The sequence below is a fragment of the Musa acuminata genome, chromosome BXJ3-9 (assembly GCF_036884655.1).
Source record: "Musa acuminata AAA Group cultivar baxijiao chromosome BXJ3-9, Cavendish_Baxijiao_AAA, whole genome shotgun sequence".
In the NCBI taxonomy this organism is placed as follows: domain Eukaryota; kingdom Viridiplantae; phylum Streptophyta; class Magnoliopsida; order Zingiberales; family Musaceae; genus Musa; species Musa acuminata.
The window spans coordinates 13,461,382-13,481,338 of NC_088357.1; the positions used below are offsets into that span (position 1 = coordinate 13,461,382).

The 19,957-nt window shown below is 39.3% G+C and overlaps 3 protein-coding genes and 2 long non-coding RNA genes across 9 annotated transcripts; 3 read left to right on the forward strand and 2 right to left on the reverse strand.

The window, feature by feature from the left end:
* The first annotated feature begins 166 nt into the window (after positions 1-166).
* On the forward strand, positions 167-4,285 carry LOC103998298 (ankyrin repeat domain-containing protein EMB506, chloroplastic). The gene is made up of 7 exons (XM_009419737.3): positions 167-552; positions 1,629-1,708; positions 1,989-2,090; positions 2,187-2,285; positions 2,373-2,471; positions 2,551-2,649; positions 3,805-4,285. Exons 1-7 carry the CDS (start codon positions 183-185, stop codon positions 3,907-3,909), a joined length of 954 nt encoding a protein of 317 aa, XP_009418012.2. The 5' UTR covers positions 167-182; the 3' UTR covers positions 3,910-4,285.
* Positions 4,286-5,353: 1,068 nt separating this feature from the next.
* Positions 5,354-7,852, forward strand: LOC135648575 (uncharacterized). Of its 2 annotated transcripts, none has more exons than XR_010500996.1 (4): positions 5,354-5,494; positions 5,584-6,043; positions 6,668-7,282; positions 7,426-7,852. It is a non-coding gene; the product is annotated as an uncharacterized LOC135648575 (long non-coding RNA). The 2 variants fall into 2 exon arrangements; XR_010500997.1 differs by having other exon boundaries at positions 5,358-5,494; positions 5,571-6,043.
* Positions 5,377-7,127, reverse strand: LOC135648574 (uncharacterized). 4 transcript variants are annotated; one of them, XR_010500994.1, is made up of 4 exons: positions 6,857-7,127; positions 6,624-6,784; positions 6,163-6,417; positions 5,377-5,938 (listed from the first exon to the last, which is right to left on the reverse strand). XR_010500994.1 is itself a non-coding variant. In XM_065166381.1 (3 exons), the coding sequence occupies exons 1-3, from the start codon at positions 7,125-7,127 to the stop codon at positions 6,313-6,315; spliced, it is 534 nt and encodes a 177-aa protein (XP_065022453.1). In that variant the 3' UTR covers positions 6,065-6,312. The 4 variants fall into 4 exon arrangements, 2 of the variants coding, with proteins under 2 accessions (XP_065022453.1, XP_065022452.1); XR_010500995.1 differs by having other exon boundaries at positions 5,377-5,943; XM_065166381.1 differs by lacking the exon at positions 5,377-5,938 and having other exon boundaries at positions 6,065-6,417; positions 6,624-6,781.
* Positions 7,853-8,550: 698 nt separating the features above from the next.
* Positions 8,551-10,590, forward strand: LOC135648576 (uncharacterized). The gene is made up of 2 exons (XR_010500998.1): positions 8,551-10,053; positions 10,137-10,590. It is a non-coding gene; the product is annotated as an uncharacterized LOC135648576 (long non-coding RNA).
* A 2,217-nt stretch (positions 10,591-12,807) lies between these two features.
* Positions 12,808-19,581, reverse strand: LOC135648573 (nucleobase-ascorbate transporter 6-like). The gene is made up of 16 exons (XM_065166379.1): positions 19,521-19,581; positions 19,154-19,415; positions 18,808-19,032; positions 18,145-18,242; positions 17,848-18,024; positions 17,667-17,767; positions 17,501-17,576; positions 17,288-17,347; positions 16,960-17,144; positions 16,730-16,826; positions 16,556-16,642; positions 16,406-16,464; positions 16,216-16,307; positions 13,556-13,633; positions 13,316-13,476; positions 12,808-13,228 (listed from the first exon to the last, which is right to left on the reverse strand). The coding sequence occupies exons 3-16, from the start codon at positions 18,911-18,913 to the stop codon at positions 13,010-13,012; spliced, it is 1,596 nt and encodes a 531-aa protein (XP_065022451.1). The 5' UTR covers positions 18,914-19,032; positions 19,154-19,415; positions 19,521-19,581; the 3' UTR covers positions 12,808-13,009.
* Positions 19,582-19,957: the final 376 nt, after the last annotated feature.

The following is a 19,957-nucleotide window of genomic DNA, read 5'->3' on the forward strand; positions in this document are numbered from 1 at the left end:
ATGAGGATCCATACCCAATATCACGGATCGGATTCGGATCATTACCAGGTATATTTACACATTTAATCGGGTATAGATCTGTGTCAGAGATCTATCTATTCCGATTTCGGGTTATCGGGTCCGGATGCCCTCTCAGGTGTAAGAACTCGATGAACCTGTCACCAAATCGCTCCCGAGAGAACATGCTTGAGCTAGCGATGGTGGCGGGAGCGGGGTTATCTTCTTCTTCCTTCCACCTTCTCCACCTCCGGCCTTCTTCTGCCTTCCGTAGCTTGAACCCACTGCTACCTCCAAAACCTCCTCTTATCCTGTCGTCTTCTTCGCGGGCAGCCGTCAGGGCTCATTCTTTTGCGGGGAATTTCGAGTGGCACGGCTCCGCCGCCCGCGCCAAACGGGGCTCTGATGGATTCTGGGAGGATCCGGATGATGGATATGACAGCGAGTTGGAAGAGGTGGATCAAGAACTTGAGGATGAGGAAGGGGAGGAAGTCAGTGGTGATCAGGGAGACGCTACGATTTCCACTGTGTCCCAATATGACGATCTCGTCAAAGGTTATATACCCTTACCCAAAACTCTTTCTTTCTTGTATTAGACGACGTTGAAGCGGATGTGTTAGGGTCCATGGTTCCTGGGGTGTTCCTTATCATGATTGCATCTTCATTATAGCGGAAAGATTGGATCTTGTCGTGCGATTGTTTTAGAGGTTAATGAATGCTTCTCGACTAGGATGACTGCTGGCTTAATTCTTCATACTTTTTTTTTATTTTTCTAACTTTTGGCTCCGTTATTGACCAGTCACTTTTATTTTCATCAAAAGAATGTTTTTGATCCGCACATTCTATCTTGATCTGGCATGTGACTTGATGTCTAAGCTGCTTAGTCTGCAACATTAGCTCGTTTTCACATCTATACTGTTGATTCAAAATATGCATTGTTTCTTGTCTTTTCAACTTCTTTATCTTGTCAGTAATGCACTTCAAGTTTCTGGCCAATTATGACTGTTAAATTTGGTAAATCTTTGCTTGGGAAATATAGACACGAAAAAGTAGTAGTGACTTCTTTAGCGTTAACTGTCAAAATTTCCATTATTGCCTTAAAATTTTCCATTTGTTTCTGGCTCATTATGAAAGAAAATCAATCTGCAATTGTTATGACCCGATTGCATAAGTAATCGATCATTGATTTAGTTGAATTTGCACATCAAATACGAAATGGGAAATGGAAGAAGATTAATAGAAGATAACAGTAAGACCAAATGCTTAACAAAATCTCCAGCACTGGATGATGTTGATGCTTGTGGCTTTTAGTGTTGTATTCCAAACATGTGCCAACTACCAAGACTATCACTCAGGTGATTGATTGTGCTCTTCCATTTGAAAGAGATCTAATTTTCCAACTTGGAAAAGCTCTTTCATTTTGTTTTTAATTTGAGTAATTTTTAGATCAATTTTGTGAGACTCCATATGGTTGAGCCTCATTTAATGGGCCTCCCCTTTTACCCATATATCGGCAAGAAGTAAGGATATATTTCAACTTTTACTGGGTGTAATAAAATTTCTTTGCTATTTTGATTGAACCATTTGCTTATTTAGCAACTATAAATTTGTTTGTATTGATTCTCTTGCAGAAGTTGACCTGATATTAGAGCCAGAAGAGAAGGTTATTTTGCAACGGAACGAAGTCCCAGACCTTAGCAAAATATCAACTGTTAAGTTCTCCTGACTTAGAAGTATCATATCTAGAGCAGTTGCTTGCATATATGCAGAATTTCTAGGTTAAAATTTATCTGAACTTTTTGCATATCTCAAATATTTGGGACATCACGGCTTGTTGTTGTATATATGGATATGCTACTGTTGCATAAAATGACATACGACTGTTTGTTTTCTAAAGAGTGATGAGAAAATTTATATCCCACATAGTAGGTGATTCTTCACCTATTAGAATAAACAAGCTAATTTTTTCACATGCCTAACTTTTACTACAGATGAAGTGGAACCCATTTCATAGTCTAGCATTGTCAGGTCAGATTCCCTTCATGGATAAACTACTTGAGGATGGTAGTACAGATATTGATTGTCTTGACAAGGTAATCTTCCCATTGCTTTAATCATGTCATAAATGTTTGATAAGAATAACCCTCCCTTCTATGAAGCATGGAACTTGATTAGGTTTCATGACATAGGATGGCTTCACAGCTCTTCATAAAGCTATTATTGGCAAAAAGGAGGCTGTTATCAGTCATCTCCTAAGGAGAGGTGCAAATCCTCAAGTGAAAGATCCGGTAAGAGGAAAAACAAACTGCCACAAATCTTACTCACTATCATTATTGTTCAATTTAGATTAAGTACATTGTTGTCCTCTGTGATAGGATGGTGCTACGCCACTCCATTATGCGGTTCAAGTTGGTGCAATGCAAACTGTGAAGTTGCTAATAAAATATAAAGTTGATGTGAATGTTGCAGATAATGTGAGTTGCATCTGTTTTGCTGTATTTTTCGGTTATACATTCTTGTAACTATTAGCTTACTTTGCAAAATACTGTGCAGGATGGTTGGACACCATTACATGTGGCAATACAAACTAGATCTAGAGATATAGCAAAGGTATTGCTGGTAAATGGTGCTGATAAGACAAGAAGAAACAAGGTAATGGTTGGACTTGTCGATCTTTTGACCTTTGTGTAAATTTAAACGGGCTAAAAATGAACTGAAATTATCTTCCACGAATATTTGTTTATAACTGCTGAAATTCTTGGAACCCTCTTGGTTTGGTTCCATTGTGATTGTCTTAAACTCAAGCAATGCTTGTAGTATGCTTGTTTCTAGTAATTTTATATGTATTCAATTATTCATCAGCGAAAAGAAACAAATAAGCTTTTGTGTTTGTAAGATAACATATCTATTCTTTGACATCCAGTTGTCATAAATTGTCTGGAGCAGAAGAATAAAATCCTTCTAGATTTATGCCTGGTTTAACACCTATGCTTGCAAAATCTCAGGACAATAATAGTACCTTTAGATGGTTAATTAATATAGTGGCAAGACGATACTTAAACACCTATGCTTGCAAAATCTCAGGACAGAAATAGAACTTTTAGATGGTAAAGCAATATGGTAGCAAGATGATAATTAATTAAAACATGTGAAACAGCTTTAAGAGGAAAACACACATGCATGACTAGGGAATTAGAGATTCTTTATACTTGATTACACGAGAATGAGTGGCAAATGTAGAGGACTTAGGATTCACAGCCAATGCTTCATATGGTTGATCCTTGTTCTTAATGTCCAGGTCATGAGAAATATAATAAAGAAATAAATGATAGAAGTAGCGATCATTTGAAGTTTATGTTGTGTTACATGGTCAACTGCCTGTTGCTACCCAGCTTGGCATTGTGCACACAAATAATAGTCAGCCAGATCTGGGTTGATGGATATGAATGAGAAACCCCGGCATAACCACTCTCTAATGCATAAGCAGTCTGATTAAGTTCTTCCCAAACATTGTAGATATAACTGAAAACCTCCTATATAATTGTCACATGATTGCAACCTTAGCTCTATACTCTCAAGGGGTTTCTGTTTTTCCAATAACAGCTATCAATTTTTGCAGATAATGATGGTGAGAACATCTTTTATTATTCAACATATACATTATTTTGACTTGGTGATGTTAGAAGCTTTTTAAAGCAGTTTCACTCTATACATTTTCTTTTCTTATGTTTTGGTTAACTGAGTGAATAATGTGAATATGAATACATTTCAAGATAAACGACGTTTGCTTTTTGGTGTGATGTCTAGGATGGAAAGACACCTTTGGATCTAAGCTTATGCTTTGGGAAAGATTTCAAGTCCTATGAGCTTGCAAAGCTTCTTAAGCTTGTTCCGGCAAACAGGAATTTCTGATGCATTCTGTTGGTGCATTTATTAATTTTGGAAAGGGGATTACAGTAGATCTACTGGATTCACTTTAGCATCCTTCAATTTAGTTCTTCGGCTCAGATATCCAACTCATTGGGATGCCATGTTGCAGAGATTGATGGAGCTGGTGGAGAGTTGAGTTCGTGCTAATGCACCAATATTCACCTTCAGTATCCTTTTTTATGCTAGCAGGAATCGAGACACTTGATGACAATTTTGTGAAGCTATTTGAAATTTGGTGTAAATGCTAATTTGATCAAAGTTCACATTTAGTATGTACCTGCAGATTGTGTTGTGTTGTATGTTGGAGTTGAATTATGTATGGTATGCAACCAATTTAGTGGAATAATTCCATGCCTCATTCGCTGAGCAATTGTTATTTTGTTGTTTTATCAGGTAATTATTTCTCTGCAGAAGGCTTTAAGAGGATCAAAATGTTTCAATATTCTTGAATTTGCTCCATCTTCTTGTGACCTTGATTTACACAAAATTGTCTTCATCCGCCCATTTCAATTTGTTCCCCTTTTATTTTCTTCCTTGATTATTGCTTCTATATTCATTCCAATTATCGACTTTGAATTCTTCAAGTTGAGGCAGGTTTAGGAGCTGAACTTATAATCTTCCTTTTTTCCCCTTTCTTTTCAGACACTCATAATTTCATAGACATATCAGCAATTCATTTTTCACACTTGCAAGCGTTATATTCAATATAATTTGTGGGCTATTTGTTCTCTGTGAGCCCTTCTTAGGCCGGAGATAAACTGGTATTGGCCCATAAGCTATCAACTTAGTGTATTAAAATAAGAAAAGAAAAGGAAAATATTATGATTTATTTTTCTGTGAAAATAAGAATGTCTAATAAATTGGTACACTACCCCATAAATTATTAGCTTAGTCTATTAAAAAAATTTGGCGTGAAAAAAGAAAAGAGGGCATTTTACCTTAAAAAAATTTTACTATTGGGGTTTAATGCAATGGTGGCACTCTAAACGGTAAGCTTTGTGCAGGCTGATGCATTAGCTGAACTGTTTTCTAATTTGAATTCGGATACACAGGACGTCCACTGATTGGTTCTACCCGTCTCCATCAATTTCTTAGCATTGCAATATACGACAAGACTATTAGTGCCTGATGTCATGTTAGAAATTGATGTTTGGAGTAGAGTGCGTGGATCAACTTCAACTATTTTGCGCAGTTTCGGAACCAATCAAAGAATATTTTATGCAGCTCGAATAATCAAATCCAAACATGCCATCCTTGTGGTGTGCCAATTGCCAAGAGTGCCCCAGAACAGGGATCAAATTACACCACGCAGCACTATAAACTCTGTGAATCGCCAAAACTAGACATCTTGTCATAGAAATAGCTCCAAAAGATTGTTGTTAATATGTCAAGAAATTTTTCTAAGAGCTTTTGTTAAGAGTTTCATCACTGTTTTGAGCAGCATGATCATGATGTAGAAACTTGCTTTACATTGATTTCAGTAGCCTTACACCGGTAAAACCAATCGAGGAGTGTTCCAGTGGATCTATCAGGAGAATATTATACGAAGCTATATTGTCCAGAAAAGGTATGTGTATGTCCTTCAGATTATGCTGCTCGTCATGCACTTCTTCTTCGATATGATCATATCACTTTGTGGTAAGATTGATCATACAGATCGCAAACCTGCCAAATGATCCAGCATCCTTTGGTGCTTGGGCAACTTCGCCCTAAGACACTACTTGGTGGAAGCTGACGTACTACTTTGCACCAAGGGAGAGGAAACTTCCTGGAGATCTTGTAGCAGCAGCCGCAGGGGCTTCTCCATGTCGAGCAGGGCTGGAAGATGTGGACTGCCCAGCAACCTCGTTGACCACGGTACGTTCATATCGTTTATTGGGTCACCAGATATCCAAGTGACTGCCATCGTACAATTTGAGTGGGTTCAAGACATCACAGTAACTCAGAACAAAGGTAGTTCAACTCCATCATGTTTCATAAGCCAAGACTCTGCATCTCCTGTCTGTTCTCCCTGTTCTTGTGATTTTTTTGCAACAAATTCAACCAAATTAGATCGTGAGTTTGATCCAGAATACGGAAGGAAAGCTAATGTCCACTACATTAGCATGCATGTTCTGTAAGCTCTAGATCATGATGATACATCAATTTTTTCTTTTTCTTTTCTTGTTTCTGAACATTGGTGACTACATCATGAACTGTGGTTATTAAAGAGTCTTATCTGTACAAGGACTCTACCAGATTTTTCTCCAGCAATAGCAACCCGAATCTCAACTCTTTCTTTGATGGAATGCTTCTTTCCATAACTATCATGCCCGAGACCTGTGTGTGAATTCCGTCAAGACTTGGGTCTATGCGTTGTGAAAGCAGCTCGCGATGGTTGCGCAATTAGCTCCCAGCTTCTGAGATGCTCTGAAGCGAAGGACGCCAATGGCGGCCTCTTGCCGCCACCTGCGTTCTGCTCTTTTGCCGATCCCTCTCCTGATTTGTTGCCTGGAACATGTCATGGAGTATTGACTGCATGATTCTACCTGAACTCTATTTGGATTTTGTAGAGAAAAGACTATGCTTTCTGTTTTAAGCTCGACTCTACTTGTGTGTGATTTTTGCTCTGTTTTATGATTCAGCATATGTAGGAATTGATTGAAGTATACTACTTTGGAATTCATATATCATGATCGATCACAATAGATGTGTACCTGATGTGTGGCATCTGAATCCTCCTCTTTTTCCTGTCGAGCAGGATCTGCACACTGATCGTTTGTTCCATGCTGCTGCTGCTGTTGCTGTTTTCTGATCGATTCAGCCTGGTTTTTCTTGAGCTTCTCATACTTCCTTTGCCTCAGAGCCTTTGCAACTTCTGGCAAAGAATCTGAGATCAGAGAGCCAAGCAAGGAATCGGGAAATGGTAGAGAAGCAGTGCGGATGGAACCTTGGGAGGTGATGAGCCGGTAAACTTGGCCGAGCAGGAGCATGTCCCTGGGCTTGAGCAGCCGCACGCGGGTGAACCGCACGGTGCCGGCACCGCCGCCGCCGCCGTCCGTCTTCGTCTCCGAGACGTAGAGGGTGACGAGGGCGACGTGGTAGCCCGGGTTGCTCTTCATGACATCCGCCGCGCTCGTCGGCCAGTAAAGCCGCTCCACCCGCCCGCCGGGGTGCTGGATCACCACCGTGGCCACCTCCGCTGCCTGGCAATTCCCCATCTTTCTCCTCTCCCTCCTTTATCTTCACCGATGGTTGTTTGTGTTGTTGATATACAGGAACGGAAGAGGAGGAAAAGAACGTTGCAGAGAAGAAAGCAGCCTTCAACCAACTGCAGCTGCTCGTGGGTGGCCTTCTTTAATGGGATGACAGAGAGGTGAGTCTCAAAACCCTGATATTCTAGTACAGTCTACTCTGCACTCGCCTAAAATAATAATGTCGATAGAGAGAGAGAGAGAGAGTGATAGAGTACTTCCTCCGCTAATGGGCTACTCGATCTTTAACTTGGCATGATGTCAGTGGGCGTATGGGGGCGGTAAAGACGATGGTAGGCGTGGTTTTACGTTGCAGGTCAGGGATGGGGATGAGGACAGGGTTATCATTTTACTGCAAGCGGGCAGCAGCGCTCAGGGGCGTGAGATTCTTCCTGTCATGGGAGTGTGTGCGCGAGGCGAGGGGGTGAGAGGGGCCACATTACCAAGACGAAGACACTGAATCACTGACAGAGAAGAAACGTCATTTGCCTCTTTCTGCCCACCGAGCCATGGGATGGGACTTTTGGGTCGTCCTGGGGGCAAAAAGCTTCTGCCATTCTGTGTTCATGGCCCACTGTTACCTCTCTTATCCTCCTGGTGCTGGCTCCGGGACATGAGGTGAACAGTAGTGACTACTCGTCGTTGCCCTCTGGCATCCACTAGCAGTATCGCAGGACGTGGTTTTTGTCTCATGGAGTGTGTTCGCTGTACGCATTCACTGTTCGTTCATAGTTGAACTATGGTCCAATACCTGCTGGGTGGGTGGGTGGGTGGGTGGTGGTACGTGATACTTTTTTGAGTGTGGCATTAAACCTCTTCCCAAATAATCGATGTTGCAAGTAATGTGTTGATTTTGGAGGTGGGGAGTAGTAGTAGGTAGGGCATGGATGCATCAAAGGAGGAGTCAACAACCATCTTTTGCGTTAGCTTCGGATTTAAATCAGTCGAATGATTAGTTTAATGTGGAAAACACAGTTGATGCTATGTTAAGTCTCCAAGTCCAGGGAGAGTAAAGTGCAAACACCACCTCTCTCCTCTCAGCTTTCTGGAAAATCCATCTCAAAGTTGTGTTCCTGAAATCATGTACTCGTGCATCACATCGGTTCGACGTTCTCCTCCTTTCTTTCAGGTCCATGCTGCCCCCACCCCCCAAAGTCATTACAGTCCATGCCCCAAAGTGGGTCTCATTGATCAGTGCACCTGTGCTTGATTAATTTATCAAGAGAATCTATACTTGTTTAATCACCACTGTTCTACTTGTACGCTTACTTGAAAAGATAGATGAATGCTCTAGCATGCTTTCATGGTAGCTTTGAAAGATTTAGATTGTGTTGTATCAGAGAGAGAAAAGAAGTGGTTAAACACGTCAGTTAGTTACTCAACACAGCTAACCCTGTTTCTTTTCCATGTTAGTTTGTTTTTTCTCTATTAGGACTTGCATTGTCTGCATCAGAAGAAAGTTCTCATGCAAGTCACTTTGGACGGCCACCATGTAGTAGAATAGGTAGAAAAACTCTTTTAAGGATGTGTCATCAACCACCACCACCACCTAATTTTGATCTTAGTATGAAATGGTCCTTCTTGTACGTACATACATCAGAACAGATGAGGGAGCGTGCAAGGTATTCAATCCCTTGAGTCGAAGAGACAATGATGACTTCAACTACCAGCTTTTGGGACTGATAAATACATGTAAAACAATAGGTTTCTCTCCCTAGAAATTAGTCCCCCGTGGTTGTCAAGTTCCCTACAGTTGGTCCACATGCCCATTCAATGCCATTAAGAGGCCATGTGAAGTGTTGGAGTTCTCACACGATCCTATCTCCCTCCCTCCCTAGGGTGCCCTATCTCCTGCACAGAGTTCCAGAAATCATCTTTCCATCAACTCAGGATTAAAAATATCATAAGCATATATATTGCATCAACCACAAGAGAGTGGGTGATCTTTTTGAAACTCTGCTTCTAATCCTAATTGTCTGGTCGAGAGAATGCAGTCAGTCTCAGCTGCCGGCGTCGTCTTCTTGCTCCGCTCCCTTGTATCTTCCAGAGTTGGTTCCACCACTTGACACTCGATCTGATGACAGTGAATCGAGAGGTTCCATGTGTCGCAGTTGGGTTTGTGTAGTTTAATTAGGTTGTCTCATTGGTCTGAACCACATGAATCTTAGAATTTAGCCTTAGATATTGTCTCATTAGGGGACATGGATTACCCTCGAACACTAGTAGCGTATCTAAGCTGTCCTTGGGCGAAGCTAGGTTAGAGTTGTTGGTCTATTTTGTCGACATAAGAAATAACAGGCAAACTAAGCGTGTCAGTGGGCGAAAGACGATCTGATCTGTTCTGCTTCCTCCGTGTCGATTGCAACACGAGTACCAACCCGTGGCAGGTTTTCAGATGTGGATGGTTTCTGGGCATCGACCCGTGAGGCCTTGATGCTCTGAGAACAGCAATGCCCACCTGCAATCCTCTCTCTTTCCTCTTTCTTTTTTCTAGCCTGGTTTGACCGAGACAGGAGGAGTCACGATTCAGCATGAATTCATTTCTGCAAGGTGGTGTGGTACCCTTGGGTGCACCTCGGCCTCCATCATTGCAGGCAGGCTTGCAGCTGCCACCATGAAAGCTCGAGTGCAGCAGAAGTTGGAATTCTGAATGCCAAAGGCGTGCCTTGAATCGGAAACCTTATTCTGGTGACTTGGTTAATGCTTCGGTAGGCACAAGATTAATCTCACTACTTTTCGCAGTCTGTTCGCATATCGGACTGACTACAGACAATAATGCCAACCACTGTTCCGGTTGATGGATCAGTGGATTCCGGCCACATGCTCATAAATGAAGATGACAAGAACCGAAAGAAACCCAACTGCAGGCACACATCAAGATGTAGACGGGGATGTAAGATCAGCTTGTCAACTCTTCAAATCCTCATTTGTTGGGCTTTGTCATCAATGATTTGTGGGCTACTTCTCTATTGGTAGGATCACATCCAATCAAATGCTTCCCCTCCTCTCGAGAGAAGTCATCAGAGCTTCCCTCTCGGATAAAGCCTAGATCGATCGCTAGAAGAAGAAGAAGAAGAAGAAGTACAGAAAGATTCACAGCACTCGAGCAAAAGGGACTCACTCAGGGGAACAAGAATTGACAGAGTCAACCCTTCTCCAGCACAAGGATTAAAAGAAAGGAACAAAAAAAGATGAAGGAGCTCTTGCTCAAGAATCAAACAGTCACAGTGTAATAACATCATCAATCAACTATTAACAGCATCATTACAGCAAAATAGAGCCAATCATCATAGGAGGAGGACATCAACAACAAGTAATTTAATTGCCAAGCTACAGCTAGATAAGGACATGTTCATTTATTGGTTTAGGAATGTGTCAGAGAATTGCAACAGCAACAGATTGATGACTACTCGATGAAACTTCACTAAAACCATTTGTTTGATTCGATAAGTTTCTCACTAATAACACTCTAGTTTTCTTAATCACCTGCCTTTGCATTCAAACCACAAGTATTTCATTTCAACCTATACATACATGAGAAGATAATAGAATGATAAGCCTAAGCAAAATTATGGTTGTAATTTTGCACAAGGCTTCTTTGAGGAAAATTTTCACCAAATTCATCTACCTGTGCATAAGTTTCAATCACAACTTGTCTCAGTTATCTACCTGTACAATCAAATCACTGCTATTCCAAATTCAACATACACAAAGTCTTCAAAAAGTCTGATATGAAACTTCAACATCTACTCCGCTGGCAGCATTGATAAGAAAAGGAGTGACAAATTTAATAGCAATGTGGTTTTACTTTACATCTGATGCATCTGTGACAGATACAGCAACATGCAGGTTCTACAATAATTTCCTGCCTTGTAGGATGGTCAGACATACGGCTACCTTGGTTTAGCCTATTCATTTCAGGAACTGATCACTATAGGGAAATATATGTGAAAGGAGAGGAATGACATAACACCATGAAAGCTAATCTCAGCAGATTCCATAGTTTTTTTGGTTGATAAGCTCATGAAATCATGTTCTGTGCCCGTTAAATCTGAGACAAACAAGCAGCTCCAGGCAAGAACAGGAATGCTAAATATATAAGAAGAAATTTTCATGACCTGGCCTGATAAAGTAGCTAACCTATTATCTTGATGAGACCGAACCACTGACTCATAGGAACTACTAAAGAGATTAAAGAAATAAATATTAATTATCACGTTAATTATTACCCACTTCTGATATAAAACTAAAGTTAGAGGTGTAAAAATCTTTCCTACTTAAGGTCAAGAGTCAATATACCACAGAATCAAGCCCCGACAGAAATAATACATGTGAGATCCGACCCTAGATAATCCTTTTCTACCTGAGCTAATGCGCAATAATAGGTTGGACTTAACTCTAACTTAACATTAGTGAATTCATGAAGTCCTTATAGATCAATTCAAATCTTAAACTAATTCCGATGTGAGGCTAAGCTTAGGGGGTGTTGCATAAATAGTTCCATTAGATCGAACAGATTCAAGCAGGAGTCAATAAAGTAGAATTCACCAGGTATTGAAGTCACTGGAAGTAGACATTACTCATTTATTAGTACTAGTATGCAGCTTCAAATGCCTCTTAAATCAGATAACAGTATTCCCAGTCAAGAGCAATTCCATTCAAGCCATTATCATTCCATTTCAAAATTTTACAGTTAAATCTTCTATCGACTTTGTAATTGCTCCAAAAACTTTTATCTTTCAAAAGTTTCACTATCTACCCATATATGCTGCTGTGTTAACTAAGCCTATTTAAGCAGCATGGTGACAGTGCAAGTATCAGTAGAATCCTATGAAGCATGTACACATGGAAATAGCAATTAATATGTATCATGCAGTATCAAAAAATATGTAACCAGTATTCAGTAAACTTGTAAGATCAATAACTAGCAGCAAATATGCATAAATTTATTTTGAACACAAACATACAATGATGTTGAGTAAGTTCAAAGTTTGAATGATATACATGATGCCAATATTCAACACAATTTGAAACCTACCATATATTTCTTATTTGCATGTCCTACATATATGTGATACCTTAACATAAACAAGTTTTAATTAGAATGACACTCTCAATAGACTTGAACTAATTGACATGTGGAAAATCAACAATATACCACTACGTATACAAAGACTACCATTGCATTTAGGATGCATGTCTTAATTAGCATCTTTGTGCAGACTATCCTTTGGTAGCTTTCTGATACAGATTAGTCTTTAAACATATTGGATCAGTGATGTGCATACATGCACCTGAACACACTAGAATATAAGCGAAAGCCATATTAAAACAACTTAAAGCTAAAGTATAATCACACTGCTACAGTCATGCAACGTACATATAGTTCATGCGTATATCTACTTCGACTAGAAGAACAAAAATTATAGTAAAATGACATTGTCACAAGGAAAACCGATGAACTGAAACAGTGCAAACATGAGGCTCTTCACTGATGCTATAAATTTCTTATCACAAACATGTGAAAGAAATGATGATGATATTATGAGCTGAAATTGTTCAACCAACAAAATCGAGCACAGATCTTCAGCATAATGATGGACAAAGAGAACTGTGAGCAAGATGTATATAATCTAAGAGCTGAAGATGCAAATAAGGTAGTGATATCTTCCATGGAGTAATCCGTATCGACTATGACATATACAACTTAAACATGTATTGAGAGAAAATGTCAACAGATAAATCCACCAGGATACATTAACAATGAAAGGTTTCTCTTGGGCCAAGATAAAGAACTCCCTACATGGACAAGGTGACATGCATTGCAAACAATGTCTCTTCTATAGAGATCATACTGAGGGAAAGAACTTATTGAGATTGAAGGGTAATCGGTAGAATTCATCACTTCTCGAATCGCCCTTGAAGGATCGGAACTTTTGCCACCAATGATAGCCCCTGTCTTTCCTTACAGTACTGTCATTCCTATGGAGAGTATTGTCCAGGAAAAATGCCACAAAGCCCGCGACAAATGGCTTCGAAGAGAATATCACATTAATGATATCATTGAACTAGAGAGAAGAAAGAACCATCAATATACTGGACACCAAACTTTACGAATAAAAGTACAGGAGCACTAGATGTGGATTTTAACATACCCATCTTGCTCCAGTGTGAACTGGACCATAACCGGCAACCGAAGTGTATTCATTGAAGTACTGTGGAACTGACAAACCCATGAAAACAGAGAATCCCAAGATGAATTTGGTACGGAAGCTGTTAAGATTACAGAACTGCAGGAAACTAACACCAGCAGCACCTGTGCATACATTACACAGTGAATCCAAGAATCATGAAAAATGATTGCTACAGTAGAGATTTCATTGTATTTTACATACCAACATATGCAAAGAAAAGACAGTAAAGGGCTGCAAAAATTGGAGCAGGAATGGATGCAAAGACCGCTCCAAATTTCCCTACCACAAAGAAAAATGATTAGTTGGTTCGAGGGGAAAGAATCAGTCAAACTGATAATTGAGACCACTCAAACAACTGAATTGCATTCCTATATTATATCATTCAATACATTATGGCTCATTACAAGACATGTCTTACGTTCTGCTGCCTTTTGAGACGCAAACTTAAGGGAGCAACATAGGTTCAATGTAATTCACTTCATGCTGCAACTTGCAATGGAAACTACAATTTAAAGGTGTGGCAATATAAAAAGTTATAGATGTCCTTTGTATACATTTTAACTGATGTTTCAGATAAAAGGATTCCTTTTTGGGTGGCAGCATCAGACTGTGGTGAACTGGTATGTACCATGTACCATGTTTTGCCAACTGCTGGGAGGAGAACTAGACCCAAATAGCCTGCTAGCAAAGAGTGCATACACACAAACAACGAAGACAAATCTGACCTAAGAATCAAAGCCGATGAATCATATGCCCTGTTAAATTTTGTCCCTTTATCATCTCACGTCTCCATGCGAGGCTATCAATTTGACCATCAACTCGTAATGGAATAACCAAAAACTTCTCTTATTTTTTAGGTGAGACCTCATCATCACTCCTTGAGAACGACTCCCCATGTTATAGACCAATTGCGTCATGGTTTCCCCTACACCGCATGCTTACCAAGTCACTCTTGAGAATGTCAAAGATTTACCAATCAGCCAGTCCACAATACAATATCAATCTACATCTTAACTGTGCAATTTCTTAACCATTTGTCAGCCTCATGCTTATCTCTTATTAAATTAGTCACTTTACTTTCCTTAATTCATTCGACCGAATCATTTTAAATTATGGGAGTATATTACTTGTTGAGCCTAGTCTATTAGGGAAAAATTGAGATCCACCAACCTGCTAGCAATGGGTCACACACCCATCAGAAACATGAATCTGGCCCAAAAGCCCAAGTTAATAAATTATGGCTCTCATACGATATAAATCCTATTATCATCTCAATCTTCTCCCTATGATATTATTCACTTGACCATAAATTTGCAAGTGAATGCTGGACAGTCAAGTGGATAATCCCACAAGGGGAAAATGTGCAATGTTAACAGGATACATAACATAGAAAGTTCCATAATTCATTGGTTTAAACTACTTGGTCGAGTGGTGCTTATAGTGTGCATATACAGGCCCTTTGCTGGTGGGTGTTTGGTCCCAGTTCTCCCAACTAACAGGGAACTATTTAACTTAGGCTTTACAATTTCGAGCTGTGTTCTCTCATAATTTAAAATGATGTAAATCAAACAATCCAAGAAAGAAAGTGAAGTGGCTAACTTAAAAGCCAAGTTTGCAGTTAACTGTGCAATAAACAAGTCGTTCTTTTTGAAGCCAAACGAGAATGTTTTCGAGTTGTATTTCCTATTACGATAGTGCTTGTGTACTAGCATGAAAATATTTTGAAGTTGGCATGCATATGCTTGAGTTCATAAGTAGATGATTGAGATATCTCATGGTATACTTGAGACATTGTGTGGATGACAAGACAACTGTACAGAAAAACCATGACAATGTTGACAAGTCCATACTACAAGGGAGTCATGATCAAGATATTAGTGTTGCATCCAGGAGATTGTTTGATATTAGTTGTGAGTTCATAATTAAGCAAATAGTCTCATATCACAAGTGTAGCTAGTACTTGAAGTTATCAATGACAGAAGGAGAAGGGAGCAAAGGTGGCTATCAGGGCGTCGAAGAGACAAAGGGAGCAAACTGCTGTAGAAAAGCAAACCAGAGGTTGTCAAAGAGGTTTCCTTCATGGAAGGTGAGCAAAAAAAACAAAAAAACAAAAAAGTGTTGACGAGAGATGTGAGGAGGCTTGGGAGAGATGTAAGGTTTTATAAGACACACCCCACAAAGAAAATGATGTCGTCATATAATTTATAGATGAAACCCATTACGTTTTGATCATTATGCAACCAAAACAGACCAACAAGTGATCAGCAACTTATTAAAAAGTTATGAAGGTAGAAATAAGCTTTATAGATACAGGACAATGCCTGAGTAGTCTAATGATGGTATGGAGTAGAAAAATGATGCGAAAACAGTAACAATTAACATTGTTAGACGAATCTTTCTTGGCAAATTAGTATAGCATTTAGTACCTATTATGCTGTTTCATCCTGTTCAGATCTTCGATCAAGATCAGGTATTAATTTCTCTTTTGGACGGTTGAAACGAGAAAGAAGACTGGACACCTGATAGATATCACTCCACTCTCTATTTGACCTCATCCATCGCAGGGAGTCCTATGCCAAAGTCCAATTTCTAAAATGGCTCAAAGAATAACTATTAATGTCAACTCATTATATTATCAGCTGTACCTACTTGGTCACTCTATTATGGAGAACCGTATGTGAAGAATTTATCTTAGCCAATATGAGCCGAACACTTGTGACTTTTGGAACAATAAGTAAGAGAACACTGACACCTAACTGACTTTATCACGTGTAAGCTATGTGTAGCAGCAGATTCATTCAGGGTGGGAATTTGCACGACTAGAATGTGGAGAAGTAAAATCTAGAATGTGGAGAGCTTACCAAGAATGGAAAAGAAAATCATGAATCCTGCAGATATTTGCACGACTCTCCGGCTGCCAACACGTGTCAAAGCCAGCAAACCAGCATTTTCACTGCAAAGCGTGAAATTCAGAGTTTTGAAATAAAGAAAATAAATTTATCCACCATCATGATAGCAAGACAAAAAGCTAAATGGTTGAAGAGTTCTTACACTGATACTGATGAACCATTTGCAGTTCCAAATAATCCATCCAACAAGATACCAATACCCTAAGAAGTAACTTGATGGTAACTATTTCCCGAAACTCAAAAAAAGATGAATGCTGCATTACTTGAAAAGAAACAGAGATGTAATTCTAACCTGCCAACCAATACCTCGACTGAGAACTGAGGGAGGCACTGGCGTTGCACTTGCATATCTTGCAACAGCAATAAAAGTACCAGTAGACTGTACAATTACAGACATTAGGAGAAAAAAATTAATCAGCCATTACTTTATTTTTCAGTGTTCCAATACTAGTCAGTATGTTCCAACCTCTACAAGGGCCACAAGTGAAGCTGCCATCATTGCAAAAGCTTCACCAGCATCAAAAGTTGGTGCACCCCATTGAAAAGGGTATGGAACTCGTATCCTAAGAATGGAAATAAAAATATAGACAACAAAAGATACAACTCTAGTTACTATGCAGCCATTTTTCATGCTAATATATTATTACTAAAATTCGGTATTAATCTGAACAAAGAAGGAAATAAAGGCTTGCTTACCAGGGAGCACCACCGACAAGTCCAGAACGATCAGTACGGCAATGCAATTGCGTCTTTTGTGGAGAATGCCTATATGCCCCCCCAATTGTGAGGAAGTATGCATAAACCCACACAATTGCAATTGAAAATATGACAGCAAATCTATCAAAGACAGGCCTCTCCGAGTGTACAGCATGAGGAATGTACTGAAGACAGATAAAAATGAGCAATAATGATTCCTTTAAGTTGATGAATAACAGTGCATGATATGGATGCATAAGTGCTAAACAGTTGTATGGATATCAGTGGTATGAGAATCAGTTATATTCCATTTTGCAGACTAGATCACCTGCGAAAATATTACTAATAGAATAATCACTGGTAGCCCAATCTCAATACATTTGGCAACCTGCACGACCATCAAAAGTTAGGTCAGTGCTTAAGAATGAAGAGAGGCAGTAATCAGATGCACGTGAAGAAGACCATGACCATGACATCATAAGATTCCTCAAAAATGTAGTATCAATAAGATATCAACATCTTATGAAAAGTAAATCATTACCCCAGGGAATCCAAGCTCATAGAGCCCAAACCCAGCTAGTGCAACCAGAGGAACTGCTGACAACGGACTTAAGAATCTACACATAATTAAAAAAACAAAAACAGAAAGGAACGGCACTTAGAAAAAATCACACGCTACTGCAAGACATGAACATTAGTATACTGACCTAGTTATATTACGCCAAAGACCACTAAAACCGACAATAATTGGAAGCGTTGAAGCTACGATTAGTGCACCCTGGGTTCCACGCATGATATGCAAGAATTTCTGCATGAAAAGACCATAAAGCCATCAATTCTAGAGGAGTAATTAGGATAGTGTCAGTCCAATCTAGGTCTGGTAGCAACCTCATGAGGATCCACGATATTGCTGTAACGCCCAGCCAAGATGATAGATATGGTAGGCACTACAAAGGTATACGACCCGCCCATCACAGCCGGCAAACAAGTACCGAAGTAGGTCTGGAGAAGGGTGTTAATACCAGCCACAAACAACAGTGTCTGGATTACCCTGGCTTTCTCATCCTAAAACAGAAGATGTTGACAAATGTGAAACCACAGTAGGCACTAACTGAAAAATGAACTCAAAGAACTGCTATAGTTTGAATAGAAGATTCCTCTTCTTGTGTGCGAATAAATTCTCACATTTCCTCCCCCCATTTGAGGAACAAGTGCAGTGGGGATAATAACAGTGGTTCCCAGCATAACCAGGTAATGTTGGAAACCAAGAAGAATGGCCTCAGCTGCATCAAAAAAATTATACGTATCATAATTAAGATCAGGAAAGCATTCTCCCAATGGAATAATTTTGTTCAGGAAAAGAAGCGGAAGATCATTCACCAAATGCAAATTAGGAAACAACAAAGCACTGTTGTAGGAACAAAAATCACAGTTTCCAAGTTCATGGTAGGAACCCCTAAGTTGTAAATACTAAATAGAAATAATCAGAAATAAAGCATAGACCGAAGAACAATGATTAATTAATCTTTTGTACATCAAATCCACCTACGATACAGAAAAAAAAAAAAAAGAAATTTCATAAAGGATCACAAAGACAATTTTACAAAGTATGGAAGGTTCAGAGAAGCAAAAGCATAAACAGAAGAATAGTGGACAGTATAATACAATCCGATAAGGAGCATTACATAAATGACTAACAAACACAAAAGTTGTGGCCAAAAAACAAAAAAATCATAAAAATGGCAGAGGAAAATTAGCATGAAAGGCTCAAAGAATGAAAATATGAAGCAGAGCAGAGACTTAAGAAAATATCAACTAAGAAGAAGAGCAAAAATGTGAACAACATACGCCAAGGAGGAGGACTATTGATGCAGAAGGAAACATTGGGCAACTGATCCTTTACGGGATGCGGCACCAACTCGTCCTGCTTCGGCGGCGCCGCGGCTCCGGCCATATCTATTCTCTTGTCCCTCTGCTTCCTCCTCAAGAACACAACGGAGTCCCCAAAAACCCCACTCCTTGGACGCGCACTCTCACCACCACAAGAAAGGCGCAACTTTTACTCGAGATTTGCTGGAAGAAGTTCAAGATGACAATGATCAAAGCGTCAAGATCCAATCTTTCACCGATTAGAAGGCCAATAAAACAGAAGAAACGAAGAAGTAGATGTAGATGTAGATGTAGAACTCTCCACCAGTGGAACGGAGGGCTGGTAAAGGATTCAAAGAGGTGTGCCACAAATGACAGAAGCGAGTGCCCAAACACAACAAAATGGCCCCTTGCCTTTCTTTCTCGACCTCTTGCTCTCAGCTCAGACGAATCTTCTGCAAACTCTTTTGTTTTTACCTCCTTTTCCCAAATTGTTTTCTTTCTCCATGGCTTCTTAACGTGCTACTGCCAAGCTGTCTTCGGCAGCAAGGAAACATTGCCATCTCTCGGAGACTCTGCACCGCCCACTGGAACAAAAGGTCGGCAAAAGCCAAAAAAGAGGTAACTTAAGCAGGTGAAGGGAAAAAAAGAATACAAAAGGTGAAGTATAAAGATTCCAAACACAGGCTTACTTAAACACAACAAAGGTAAAGCCAAATAGAAAAGAAGGGAAAAGAGTAGCATCTCTCTCTTCTCTACGATACAAATGCTTTCTTTCCCTGCTATATATATATATATATATAGGCCACAGTTAATATTGCATTAAGAATCAAAATCTATATTCGGTTCACAAAATCCAAAGGAGAAAGATCAATAAAAAAAGTAAGCAACTTCAGATTTGGTACATCAAATTATAAATTATTATTTATTTAACATATATAAAAGTAACAATAAAATTTAATGAACGATTTTTCAAATTTCTTAATCAATACCCTTATTTTATTTTTTCCATATAATACCTCAAATTTAAAAAATATATATATATATATTATTTCTCAAAAAAAAATTTGATCTCACCACAATAAAAACACTCTAAAATCTACTTAAAGATACTATAGATGATATAAAT

Bases quoted from the DNA above. Each gene is read 5' to 3' on its own strand.
- LOC103998298 (XM_009419737.3), top strand. From the start codon at position 183: ATGCTTGAGCTAGCGATGGTGGCGGGAGCGGGGTTATCTTCTTCTTCC. The intron at 553-1,628 runs GTTATATACCCT...ATTCTCTTGCAG, and splicing joins ATATGACGATCTCGTCAAAG to AAGTTGACCTGATATTAGAG. The intron at 2,650-3,804 runs GTAATGGTTGGA...TGTGATGTCTAG, and splicing joins ATAAGACAAGAAGAAACAAG to GATGGAAAGACACCTTTGGA.
- LOC135648574 (XM_065166380.1), bottom strand. From the start codon at position 7,127: ATGGGGAATTGCCAGGCAGCGGAGGTGGCCACGGTGGTGATCCAGCAC. The intron at 6,785-6,856 runs GTTCCATCCGCA...ATTCTTTGCCAG, and splicing joins CCGGCTCATCACCTCCCAAG to AAGTTGCAAAGGCTCTGAGG. The intron at 6,418-6,623 runs GTACACATCTAT...GACATGTTCCAG, and splicing joins ATTCAGATGCCACACATCAG to GCAACAAATCAGGAGAGGGA.
- LOC135648573 (XM_065166379.1), bottom strand. From the start codon at position 18,913: ATGGCCGGAGCCGCGGCGCCGCCGAAGCAGGACGAGTTGGTGCCGCAT. The intron at 18,025-18,144 runs GTGAGAATTTAT...CTTCTGTTTTAG, and splicing joins CTCAAATGGGGGGAGGAAAT to GATGAGAAAGCCAGGGTAAT. The intron at 16,308-16,405 runs GTAAGAACTCTT...CACGCTTTGCAG, and splicing joins AATGGTTCATCAGTATCAGT to TGAAAATGCTGGTTTGCTGG.